Here is a 13,738-nt window from a genome sequence, read left to right on the forward strand (position 1 = left end):
CAAAGAATATGTTTGATCTCGGAGGGAAATTTTTGTGACTGTATCGTGTTTCATAGGTTTGACTCGTGTTCACGTGCGGAAATATGTGACTGATGAGAATGATCTGTTACGTCCTACCAAAGATGGAGGTTCGCTGTCTCCACTAGTATGGAAAGAATTCTGCGATCATGCAAATACATTTGCTTTCTTTGAAGACTCTGACAGCGTTTCTATTGTAAAGAAAGATGTATGTGTTTCGAAACAAAATGTCAAAGGTGAATTAATTATATTACTGCAAAGATTATTTCAAAGAAAAGATTTTAGACTGGAATTTGTATCGGAACACGTTCTGTTGAGGAAAGAACATTTACTTAAACTTGACTCAAAATATAGCGAAATATGTGCCGTCCTGAAAGAAACTCCCCTTATTTCTAAAACTCTTAACTATTTCGTGAGAAAGCAGTTGGTTACTGATATACATTTTGAACGTGAATATGCTGGTGGTCCTGACCGTCCAAATGGATTTCATGAATTGCAGGACTCTTTGTGTAAGTGTATTGAAAAATTTATTTCTAACAAAATTGCAGAACTTTTTGTATGTTTTGGTTGTCAAGTAGGCTACAACAATCAGCTAGGACATGAATGCTTATCAACAAGCCGTGGGCAAAAGTGTGAAAATTATTTCGACCAAGCTTTGTTTACAATTAATTGGACTGACATAGCAAAGGACTTTATTCTTCAAAATAAAAGCAATATAAATTTTAGTAACCTAATTGTTACTGATGACTTTTTTGATGTTATCAATGTAAATAACGTACTGACTAATGTTCAAAGTTTGTATGTAGGTGAAGAAATTGATTTGTTTTAAGATTTTTTTGAATAGTACTTTTTGAAAAGAAATAAATATCAGGTTTAAAAATTTTTATATTTGTTTATATTTTCTTCTGAGTCAAGAAATTTTTTTATTTATTTTTTTTAATTCCTACTCAGGTTTTGAAATGACGTAATATAAGATCTTACATTTCATCAAAAATTATGCAAAAGTTAACTGCTCTTAATGAATAGGATTGGGTATTGGACATTTCATTGCATTTTCTCCCAGTAGCGCATGGGACTAATAATATATAGAATAATTATTGAAATTTTTGAAAATTCTAACTGAAAGTTAATGTTAAAATTAGGTTGAATCAGTATTAAGTGTATCTGAAGGGCTGATTGTACTATGAAATAATTAATGATTTTTGTGTGTATACTCATAAAGGGAGCTTCAGTTTTTCCCACTCATAGTAAATCTGAAGCCGATAAGAATCTGTTAAGACTCATTTTTTAGGTAAAAATAGTTGCTTTCTATTGCAAATTTCTCTAAAACTCGTTGGGAACTTTATGTAAATAACTTAAATTCGGTAAAGTTTCAGGACGGCACATATTTCGCTATATTTTGAGTCAAGTTTAAGTAAATGTTTTTTCCTCAACAGAACGTGTTTCGGTACAAATTCCAGTCTAAAATCTTTTCTTTGAAATAATCTTTGCAGTAATATAATTATTTCACCTTTGACATTTTGCTTCGAAACACATACATCTTTCTTTACAATCGAAACGCTGTCAGAGTCTTCAAAGAAAGCAAATGTATTTGCAGAATTCTTTCCATACTAGTGGAGGCAGCGAAACTCTATCTTTGGTAGGATGCAACAGATCATTCTCATCAGTCACATATTTCCGCACGTGAACACGAGTCAAACCTATGAAACACGATAAGATCACAAAAATATCCCCTCCGAGATGAAACATATTCTTTGGCAAAGAATCAAGCTTCAGCAAAGTTTCATCATTTGAAGCAAAGCGAAACATTTTTGATGATAAACACGAATTTGCATGTCGACTCAGCCATTCATCCTGACGTATCTCGTCTTCTAAACGTGCTTTCTTGCGTGGAAAAATCATTTTATTCATACACGGTTTTGGGGTTACGGAATTAATTATACCACCGTAATGATTAAAGTCCATTTCAACACACGAACGCTTTCCTTGCGGAAGTAAAATTTTTCTGAACGTCAGACTAATTCGAGTAGTCTTCACTTGGGGTTGGGTTGGGATACTGTATTTCCAGACTGGTTCGTAGGGGGTTTCATCACAAGAAGCGATCCGTGTTCCAAACTCAGAATGTGAGTCATACAATTCTCCCTCATAAAATGCATCTTTCGCGACGAACCGTAACTCAGTTTAGGAATGCTGCACGAAGGGTCTAGCGCGCTTTCAGCGTCTCTGTGCGCGGAGATCTTGGCTTTTCCGTCAGGGTATTTGTTGAGCAGAACGTAATTATATTTTTCGTGGGTGAGTGTTTCAACTTCATTTTTAATTTGCTGCAGCGTAGGAGTCCAGGGTTGGGCGGCGACCGACGTTCCCAAAAAACTGTAAGCGAGTCTATCATCATCCCCGAAGGCGCAGCAAAGTCGAGCTGGAACGTATTGCCGTCCATAAATATTCAGGTTTAAAGGCTGGAATGGATAAGCGCACAATTCCGTAAATATGGAATCTGGTTTTTCTTTGTCGTGAAAATCATTAAAATAGTGCAGTATTAACTGTTCGTCAAATTTTTTAATCATAATGAGTATGGTAAGTGTGACTGTCTCGAAGTACAATCGTCTTGTTTCAAACAGGAAGGGCGAAAGCAGGAGCGAAGCATACAGCACAGACAGAAATGATATGAAAGAGTCCAGTGTCTCTCTATATAGGCCTTAGTTAGGATCCACGAGAACCAATCAGAAAGCGCTATAGGTGACACTACTGCCCTCTAGCGGTCGTTGCTGAACAAAAAAGAATGTTCTAGAAATTCTAACATGTATTTGCAATCAGGATGCGGATTTAGTATGACATCAGAGCAGTGGGGAGTTCTACTTCAGTCGATAAGCGCGAATATGAAACCCGATTACAACACAAACAGGATGAAAATGTGGCTGACGTAGCAATAGAAAGATAATTCGAGGTGATAATGCTTGATGACTTCACGAACAAGATGCGACGCGTCCGTAGTTGGTGACGTAGTTGATGACGTACTCTTCTGTAAATTTCCTCCCTCCTGTGAGCGCCACGCAGCACCAGCGCCACAGCGCCACATAGCTTGAAACAGGCCTTTCTCCCCTACTTAAGTTGTCTTTTTCATTTTTTTTAAACTTTTTATTTGTTTACATTCGAATTTGTATAAAAAATTACTACTTTTTGCCAAAAAAAAAGGTGTCTCTTATTTTGTTAAAGTTGTTATTTGTTTACGCTCGAATTTGTATAGCTATATACTGAAAACGGGCTTTAGAGTCAGTTTCTAGTAGATTCCTATACAAATTCAACCTTATTGCCAAAAAAAAGATGACTTTTTAATTTTTTTTTTTTTTTACCTTTGAATTTATATCGTTATATGCTGAAATTGAACGTTAGAGTCAGTTTGTAGTATATTCCTATACAAACTTAACCCTATCCAAAAAAACGATGTCTTTTTTTAAAATTTTTTTATCTTCGAATTTGTATAGCTATATACTGTATATGAATTTATAGAGGAATATACTAGGAACTGACTCTAATGCCCATTTTCAGTATATAGCTATACAAATTCGAAGGTAAAAAAAAAGAAAAAAAGATCTTTTTTTGAGGGAATAAGGTTGAATTTGTATAGGAATATACTAGAAACTGACTCTAACGCCCGCTTTCAGTATATGGTTATACAAATTCGAGCGTAAACAAATAACAAATTTAACAAAATTAAAAAAAGACATTTTTTTTGGCAAAAAGTAATAATGTTTTTATACAAATTCGAATGTAAACAAATAAAAACTTTAAAAAAATAAAAAAGACGTCTTTCGACAAAAATTTTTTTTTTTTTTTTTTTTTTTTAGCTTTTAGAAATTTTTTCAGTCGACTCTATCAACAAAACGAGACATATCAAAATGGTTTCTAGAAGGAACTCTCACTTACCTATTTAAGCCACTCGAGTTTCGGCTTCATATCAGTCTGTGCTGTGCATTCAACCTGGATACAAGCTGCTCCCTCCTGGAAAGAGCTTCTATGAAGGTATGTGAACACTTTATCTTCCACTCTTTTGCATTTCATAGGCTAGAAATGTTTACTCTGTTACTAGTTTTTATAGAAAATTTTACCATTTCCTTTCAATACTTTGATGTTTTACTTTGACGTACGTTAAGATGTTTTTTTCTTCTCACTCCTTTGATTTGTCACAGACTAGAAATGTTGATTCAATAGCCGGTTTTATAGGAAAAGTGTTACCATTTCCTTTCAACTCTTTGACGTTTCGCTTGAAAGTGTTTACAGATTTGTCAGATCATACTATTGAGATTTTTTACTCCAGAATTTTGGTCTATTCTGCTGATGTTTTACCCGAGAACTTTTGTCTATCATGTCTGTTCACCGTCAGAGATTTGTCTCCCGTCCTGACTATACTGCTGAGGTTTTACCCAAGAACGGTTCTTGTTGAGATATTTGTAATCGCATTCTTACTGGTTAAAAGGAAGTATAGCTTTCTGTCACGTCCGATACATTCATTAACTTTCAGCCAGGTCCGAGTTATTCTGAAACTTAAATCTCATTCTGTATATTTATTGTGTCTTGTTTATGATTTGTTAAACCATGATCTGTCCTAAAGTTATATATATGACCTCTGTAACCGCTTATCCTTGCTTGTACTTATCGTTGCTTGTATTACTCTGCTTGTGCTTAACTCTGCGTGTATCTCTGCATGTAACTCTGCGTGTATCTCTGCATATCTCAGTAATAAATATCTGTTTTGCGAACCACGGCATTTTCTATGTTTAACAGCAGAGCGTGGTTCCTTCAAAAGTTAGAATTCGCTGATATTTTCCCAAATTGAACCTTCAGTGTAATAATTTATCCTTCGAGTGATTTTGATTTGGTGTTTCGTGAATGATGGCTTTTTCCGGAGGTGAAAGGCAAGCTTTTGGTGTAGCGCCATTTGACGGTGTTAATAACTTTGCTGTTTGGTGTCGAAGAGTTCGAGCAGTATTTACGGCAAGGGAATTGGATACATTTTTGGAAACAGAGGCAATTACGGACAGAGTTGCAGATGTTTTGAAATCAAGAAAGGCTTATGCCTTAATACTTGCGCTTCTAAGTGATAATGTTATTGCTTCTCTTCAACGTGAAGACACGGCATGTAAAATATGGAAAAAACTACAAGCTACGTATATCGCTAAAAGTGCAGTGAGTCAAATTTTAACGCGTAAACGTCTAGCTACCATAAGGAAATCCAAGGATGTGTCAATGAGACAGCATATCGACAGCATAATGAACTTGGTGAGTAGTCTACGCGTCTCTGGCTCTGAAGTAAGCGACTTTGATATTATTATTTACATTTTAATGTCTTTACCAAAGGAATATGAAAATATTAAGGCATCTCTAGAAAATCAGCCAAGCGATAATTTGAGTTTGGATTTTGTTACAAGTAGACTTATTGATTGCGAATCTCTTATATCTGATTATAAAAATGAAAATAAGTATTCTAAACCAAATACGGGCAACTCTGTTTTTATTAGTGCTCGTAAAGAATTGTTTTGTACTTATTGTAAAAGAAAAGGACATTCTGTTAAATTTTGTAGAAAAAAGAAATGCGTCTGTCATAACTGTGGGAAACTGGTCATTTCAAAAGTGAATGTTTTGATATTTCTAAAAAGCAGGCAAATTCAAATAGTAATAAGTATGCATCCCCTGCAATATCTTTTATGGCTGGAAATCTTGTGGATGACCAATTTATTATTGATTCTGGTGCAACTTCTCATATGTCTTCTCATAAGGAATGGTTTACCTCAATTAAGCCTAAGACTGGAACTGTTAAGTGCGCGTCTAAGTCGGCGGTTTTAGAAGTGGAAGGAATTGGTGATATTTGCGGTAAAACTAAGAAAGGTGTTGAAAAGATGTTCTTTACATTACAATGTTAAAAGATGTTCTTTACGTTCCAAAATTAAACGGATAATTAATTTCTGTAAAAAATATTGAAGCAGCAGGTTTGAGCATAATTTTTAAAAATGAAATAGTTTATATTGAAAACAAAAACACGCGTTTCAGATTCGGATATTTGGACAAATGCGGACAATATTTTAGTGATTTTTCACCAAATTTATTTACAGCTTTAGCAGTAAAGAATGATGATTTATGGCACAGAAGATTAGGACACTGCTGTGATCAAAAATTAAAACTAATTAATCTTCCTGCAAAAGAATCCTTTTGTGAAGTATGTGTTCGTGCCAAACAAGTGCTTTGCCTATAGGAAAGGGTCCTCGCATAAAAGAGTCCAAGCCTCTTATAACTATACACACTGATATATGTGGTCCAACAGAACCTCAAACAGTCCATGGGGAAAAGTATTTCATGACTATAATTGATGACCACTCGCGATTTATGGAAATCAGATTGCTGAAAAGAAAAAGTGACATTGCTAATGAACTCAAGCTATTCTTTAAATTGAATCCAACTGTTACAAAACTGCTCTGTGACAATGCCAAAGAATATTTCAGTGGAGAATTGCATGAAGTTGCTAAAAGAGCAGGTGTAAAAATAGATCCTGCACCTCCCTATATACCTTTTCTAAATGGTGTTGCTGAACGAGCAAATAGAACTGTACTGGAAAAAGCTAGAGCAATGATACTTGAGGCAATATTACCAAAATTCCTTTGGGGTGAAGCAGTACTTACGGCTGCTTACATAAATAATCGACTCCAAATAGTTCAATTGACAATCGTGTTCCTTATTTTCTGAAGTATGGTGAAGATCCTGATTTAACAAACATTCGTGTATTTGGCTGTGATGCTTATACTTTAATGCCACCATCGCAAAGAAAGAAACTAGATGAAAAAAATCTGTCAGAATGATATTTGTAGGTTATTCCACAATGGGATATCGTTTAATGATTCCAGAAACAAGACGCATCATTGTTTCCAGAAATGTTAAATTTAATGAAGAAAAGAAGAAAGTAGAAAATCAAAAATATATTTCCGATAGTTCTGATTTGAGTGAAAATGACAATGATGACATTATAAATGAAGACAAATCAATTTCAGATACTGATAACTGCGAATTAAATGCTGCAAATAAGAAGGAGCAACAAAGAAAATCTTCAAGAGAAAAGAAGCAGCCAGTTAGGTATCCTAATCCTGAGATTTACCAAGTAATGTTTGCACAACAAGACACACTGACATTTGAAGATATTGTAAATCTACCACAAGTAGAACAAGAACCATAGAAAAGAGCTATGGACGAGAAAATGAAATCTATGGAAGATAACGACGTCTGGGACCTACAAAGTTTACCCTCTGATAAAAGAGCTATTTCTTGCAAATGGATTCTACGTAAAAAACGAGATGGAACTTACAAAGCCAGGCTTGTTGCTCGTGGCTTTATGCAAAAGGAAGGCATAGATTATACAGAAACGTTTTCTCCAGTGATTAGTATGTGCTCTTTACGTTTAATCCTGGTAATTATCAATAATGAAGGTTTGCAAACTTTTACTTTAGATATCAAGACAGTGTTTTTGAACGGTAAGTTAGATGAAATCATTTACATGGACCAGCCAAAAGGATATGATGATATGAGTGGTAAGAAATGTAAACTTAAAAAGAGTTTATATGGTCTTAAACAGTCTCCTCGACAACGGTATCAGAAATTTCTTAATTTTGTTATTAAATTAGATTTTAAGCAATTGGACTCTGAACCATGTATTTTCATCAGAAATTTAAATTGTAAGAAAGTAATTATGGCTCTTTATGTAGATGACTTATTAATTGCAGGTTCAGATGTAAAAGAAACAAATATTATAATATCATTGTTGTCTAGTGAATTTCAAATGTCAAAATCTGAAAGGGTCTCAGAATATTTAGGCATTGGACTGAAATTTGAGTCTGGTTGTTTATATTTAGATTAGAAACCATATATTGAAAAATTACTTGATAAATTTAACATGTCTGATTGTAAAACAGCTCAAACTCCCATTGAACCAAAATCTACAGTAGCTGATTTTCAGAAAGGAAATGCATTTCATGGCCCATACAAAGAATTAATTGGATCTTTACTTTACTTAGCATATATCACAAGGCCAGACTCCCATTGAACCAAAATCTACAGTAGCTGATTTTCAGAAAGGAAATGCATTTCATGGCCCATACAAAGAATTAATTGGATCTTTACTTTACTTAACATATGTCACAAGGCCAGATATTGTTTTTGCAGTAAATTGCTTAAGCCAACTGCAGGAGCATGCTACTGATGTTGCCTGGTGTGCTCTAAAGAGAATTCTTAGGTACTTAAAAAACACCTTAAATTTAAAATTAATATAAAAAAAGGGTGATTTGGAAAGGGCAAACTTGTGTTTGTATGTAGATGCAGATTGGGGGGGAGATACTCAAGATAGGAAATCAATTACTGGTTACTTTATAATGTTTTTAAACTGTCCTATTATGTGGTGCTGTAACAAGCAAAAGTGTATTGCACTTTCATCAACAGAAGCTGAAATAATTGCTTTATGTAAAGGTATTCAAGATGTTTTATGGATAAAAAATGTAGTAAATGAAATTTCCAGTGTTAAAATTTTTTATATTTTTGAGGATAAACAGTCATGCATTAAAAGTATTGTTAATGAAAACTTTTCTGGTAGGTTGAAACATATAGATATAAAATTAAAGTTCATTTGTAAGACTGTTAAGGAAAATAATATTAGAATTGAATATCTATAATCAGGTTTACAAACTGCAGATATGTTAACTAAGGCTTTGTCCAAAACAAAATTCTATGAACTGTTATCATTGAGCTGTTTAAAATTGTGTAATTCTTCTATGTTTTGTATAACATGCGATTAAGGGGGAGTGTTGAGATATTTGTAATCGCATTCTTACTGGTTAAAAGGAAGTATAGCTTTTTGTCACGTCCGATACATTCATTAGCTTTCAGCCAGGTCCAAGTTATTCTGAAACTTAAATCTCATTCTGTATATTTATTGTGTCTTGTTTATGATTTGTTAAACCATGATCTGTCCTAAAGTTATATATATGACCTCTGTAACCGCTTATCCTTGCTTGTATTTATCGTTGCTTGTATTACTCTGCTTGTGCTTAACTTTGCGTATATCTCTGCATGTAACTCTGCGTGTATCTCTGCATAGCTCAGTAATAAATATTTGTTTTGCGAACCACGGCATTTTCTATGTTTAACAGTTCTCTATCATGTTGGTTCACCATCAGAGATTTTGTCTATCCTTTCAGACTGCTGAGGATTTACCCGAGAACGGTTGTCTATTATTATGTTGGTTCGCCGTCAGAGATGAGTCTACCCTTTCTGACTATACTGCTGAGGATTAATAAGAACGGTTGTCTATTATGTTGGTTCACCGTCAGAGATGGGTCTACCATTTCCATGCCTGTTTTTGGAAAGATGTTTCGAAAGGACTCGCAAAGTGTGGATCGATTTGTCTGCTACCATGTAGGGTTTATATTTATTTTAACTAACATTTATTTTAAGATTAAACTATCTTTCCTGTCAAGCCTTACTTTACCCTGGAATTGCCAATGCCAGAGTATGTAAATTTTAGTAGAACGCGCAAGGATTCAAATTGTCAGCGGAAGTATCTGAGTTAAATAGAAAGGAAACGAGTTCGAAGGTGTGCTTTCTTACTTCACGAGCGTGGAGGTGGCTAGTTAGAAATCGAAGAACCACGCGTTTCGGCCTGTGTGTTTGCCTCGGCAGTTTGTTAATCTTTCAACGTAATATTCAGAGTTTGCTGAATTATCATCGGTATTTTAGAACGCGGTGAGGTTAGTTACGTTAAGAGAGCCTCGTAGTTAGTCACTTGTTACTATTCTTTTCTTAGTTTCTTATTTTTATTTTACCGCCGGGTCGGCGTAGTTTGTGAGCGTCAAGAGCACGCATTTGTAACTTCTAAAGTTGAATAAAAAGGGATTTAAACACTTCTCAAGACTTTGGTCTCCTTTTCAGTTCTCAGCAGTCACCACTATTGTTGCGTGCAGGTTGGAAGCGCGCAACGTTACATTGGCGCCCGAACACTTGTCGAACTGAAATGGCCGAAAATTGGATGGAAGTTGCTGGACAACAACAAGAAATGGCAAGCCAATTGGAAGGATTTGGATACCTGGTCCAGACGATGAGAGCGTCAATTAAGCCAAACGTCAATTTCGACGGAAAAAATTCGGTGGCGATATTTCTAGGAAGCTTCGACAATCACTTCCAGCTCTACCCTGTGCCTGAAAGACAAAAAGTTGCCATCGCCACATCTGCACTAAGAGGACAGGCCGCGCTATGGTGGAAGAATATAGGCAAATTTTTATTAGGGGAATTCGGAGGCCAGACATATACATTTGAAAATTTCAAAAAATCGTTATTAAAGGCCTTCCCCATAGTGAAAGATCGAGCAAGGCTAGAAGCCGAACTGTATAGTTTTTATCAACGGAATATAGAAGAGTTGACGGACTTTATTCTGCGAAAAATTAAGCTGACGGATATGCTGTATGGGAAGAAACCCGACGCGGAGATTATTGAAATAATCTTACCAAGATTACTACCTGCTGTTCAAGATTACTTCGAAATTAGAAACCCAAGCACATTGCAGGAGCTCTTCGAATTGGCGGTCAAGTTTCAAAATCGCAGAATAGCGGAAAAAGCTAGAGGGGCATAGTATTCTCAAAGTATCCGAAGGCAATCTTCAAATGAGCAGAGCAGAAATGCAAACCGCTCTTATGGGGGAAAGAGCTATCAAGCTAACGCATCGAAGCTCGAAGGTCAAGGCCCAAAAAGGAAATTTGAAAACAAACGTCCGCGTATCCAGAAGGCAGAAGTTGAAAGGAAAGCTTTAAACGAGTAGAGGGGCCTGTGAAAGCGAGGGTCCAGACCCCGGAAGTTTTAAAAAAACCCTCAAGAAGACACTTAAATACGGTCATCGTAAAGAACTCACATCTACCAATTATACAATTCCTGGTTGGCAATGTTCCAGTAGAAGCCCTCATCGATACAGGAGCAGAAGGTAATTTCATGAGTGATATTTTTTTAAGAAGAACTTTAATAGGTTTCGATTATTTAGAAATAAAAACACAGAAATCATAGCAGGGCAAGGACAAACTTGTCAATGTATCGGAAAAATATCTTTAAAAATACAACTCCAAAATGAAAGCCTTAAAGTATTAATTTTTGTAGTAAAAAATTTACAAAATCCACTTATTTTAGGTATGGGGTTTTTAAGGGCTGCGAAGGCCAAACTCAATTTTCAGAACAGTTCTATTGTGCTCGAGATGGACCGGAGGGTGGTGGAACCAGTGGAACAACCGCAAGTTGACCTTAGCCATTTGAATGACCATGAAAGTCAAGCCATCCAGCAAGTGGTGAGTACTTTTTCAAACTTGTTTTCAGAACAGCCTGGTAGCTGTCAAATAGTTACGCATGAGATACAGTTAATTGCCGACAAACCCTGTAGGACTAAACCTTATCGCTATGATAAACAGAAAGAGCTAATCATAGAAAAACATATTCAGGAAATGTTAAAGAATAAAATAATAACGCCCATAAATAGTGAATACGCGAGTCCAGTCGTACTATGTAGGAAAAAGAACGAGTTTCCTCCTTCGTATAAAAGGGCTTGGAGGTTTGCTATCGATAACAGAAAACTGAATAGTATTACTAAATTCCCAGTTTACCCTTTGCCGGTTATAGAGGAAATTATTAGAAAGATTAAATCTACATGACTACTTTGGACTTAACGTCTGGCTACTATCAAATAGCTATGAGACCCGAAGACATACATAAAACCGCGTTTATAACAAAATCGGGCACTTATGCATTTTTACGCATGCCCTTTGGGTTGTGTGGGGCCCCATCAACATTTCAGAGAGCTACGGACATTGTTCTAAAGCCTGTCCTAGGAAAATCGACTTTAATCTATCTAGGTGATATAATTATAACGAGTAGTACGTTGGAACAACATATTAAAGATCTGGAAGAAGTTTTTAAATTATTAAAAGAGGCCGGTCTTACAATTAACGCCTCAAAATGCAAGTTCGCAACTAAAGAACTTAAATATCTCGGTTATAAAATTTCGCAAAAGGGTATAGAAACGCAAGATTCAAAAATAAAAGCTATTAAGAATTTCCCACCGCCCAACACCGCCAAGAAACTTTCGTCTTTCCTTGGACTATGTTCTTACTATCGATCTTTCATAAAAGATTTCGCTAATATTGTTGAACCACTCTTAGTAATCAAAAGAAAAAAGAGTAAATTTACGTGGACAGCGGAAGCTAACACGGCTTTTGAAAGATTAAAAGAAGCGCTTATTAATGCCCCTGTTTTAAAATTCCCTGAGGGGGACGAAAACCTGGAAATTGCGGCAGATGCATCAGACTATGCGGTGGGTGCGGTTCTTATGCAAAATAACCATCCGCTGGCATTTTTTAGTAAAACATTGAATCAAACACAAAGGAATTATACAGCTACAGAAAGAGAAACATTAGCCGTCTTAATGGCTGTACACAAATTTCGAGTTTATTTCGGCAAATCGCCAGTAACTGTCTTTTCGGATCATGCGGCTGTTGGTAGACTTTACTCGGGAAAAAACCTAACGCCCAGGTTAATAAGATGGGCTTTAAAACTCCAAGAATATAATATCACAATAAAATATAAACCGGGTAAGGAAAACAATGTAGCTGACGCACTTTCTCGTATAAAACTAGACGATGAAGGCAATGAACTTAAATGCGCTGTGTTGACTTCAAAAATTTTAGATTCTAGAAATACAATTATTGCTGAATTGAAAGCTGATCCAGAATTTGGAAATATCTATGCATATTTGAAAGACCCCGAAAGCTTTGAGCATACAGATATCGATGCGATAAGAAATAGAGCAGAAAACTATGAAATAATAGATAATTTATTATTTTATACGAAAACAACAAACGAAAATCTCGAGTACAAACCAGTCATCCCAGCTTCGCTTCGATTAAGCATTTTGAAGGAATTACACGACGCGAAAACAGCGGGTCATTTAGGGGTCAGAAAGACTTTAAAAAGGGTACGCGAGGCGGTATATTTCCCGCAATTATACAAAATAGTAACTGCGTATGTCAGGTCCTGCAATCAATGTCAGTTAATAAATGATGTTAATTACAGCCCGGCCGGGTACTTAAATAGCATTCGCGCTACATTTCCGAATGAAATTTTAGGCATAGATCTTCTTGGTCCTTTCCCCCAGAGTGAGTTAAATAAAAATCGTTTTCTTTTAGTAACTGTAGATCATTTTTCAAAATGGGCAGAAATTGTTCCACTTAAACGCGCGTCAGCCAAAACAGTCGCAGATGCATTGTTACACAGATACATTTTAAAATACGGTGCACCGATAAAAGTCATTGGCGATAACGGTAACCAATTTGTTAGCCAAATATTTGAAAACATATGCACTGGACTTGGCATATGCCATATCAAAATGGTTCCGTATAGACCACAGGCAAACATAGCAGAAAGAGTTAATAAAAACATTGTAAAAATAATTCGAAGTTATGTTAGCACACATCACAAGCGCTGGGATGGCTACATAAATGAGTTAGCTTATGCTTTAAGAACGGCAAATCACGATACTACGGGAAAAACCCCAGCAGAATTATTTTTAGGACGAAAGTTAATTACGCCATTAGATAAATTATTCTTTGTGCAACAAAGAGAGCAACAATTTAAACAGAAAGACGTGCAAACACTTATT

General features: G+C 35.6%; 1 protein-coding gene across 1 annotated transcript; it reads right to left on the minus strand.

Annotated features, from left to right (window-relative positions):
* Positions 1–2,051: 2,051 nt before the first annotated feature.
* Positions 2,052–2,582, minus strand: LOC146992890 (DNA oxidative demethylase ALKBH2-like). Its single transcript, XM_085808821.1, has one exon. It carries the CDS (start codon positions 2,580–2,582, stop codon positions 2,052–2,054), a length of 531 nt encoding a protein of 176 aa, XP_085664947.1.
* Positions 2,583–13,738: the final 11,156 nt, after the last annotated feature.

This window comes from Stegodyphus dumicola, chromosome X2 (assembly GCF_044657685.1).
Source record: "Stegodyphus dumicola isolate Sdum_Otavi_A_Nest chromosome X2, ASM4465768v1".
NCBI lineage: Eukaryota > Metazoa > Arthropoda > Arachnida > Araneae > Eresidae > Stegodyphus > Stegodyphus dumicola.

Bases quoted from the DNA above. Each gene is read 5' to 3' on its own strand.
- LOC146992890 (XM_085808821.1), bottom strand. From the start codon at position 2,582: ATGATTAAAAAATTTGACGAACAGTTAATACTGCACTATTTTAATGAT.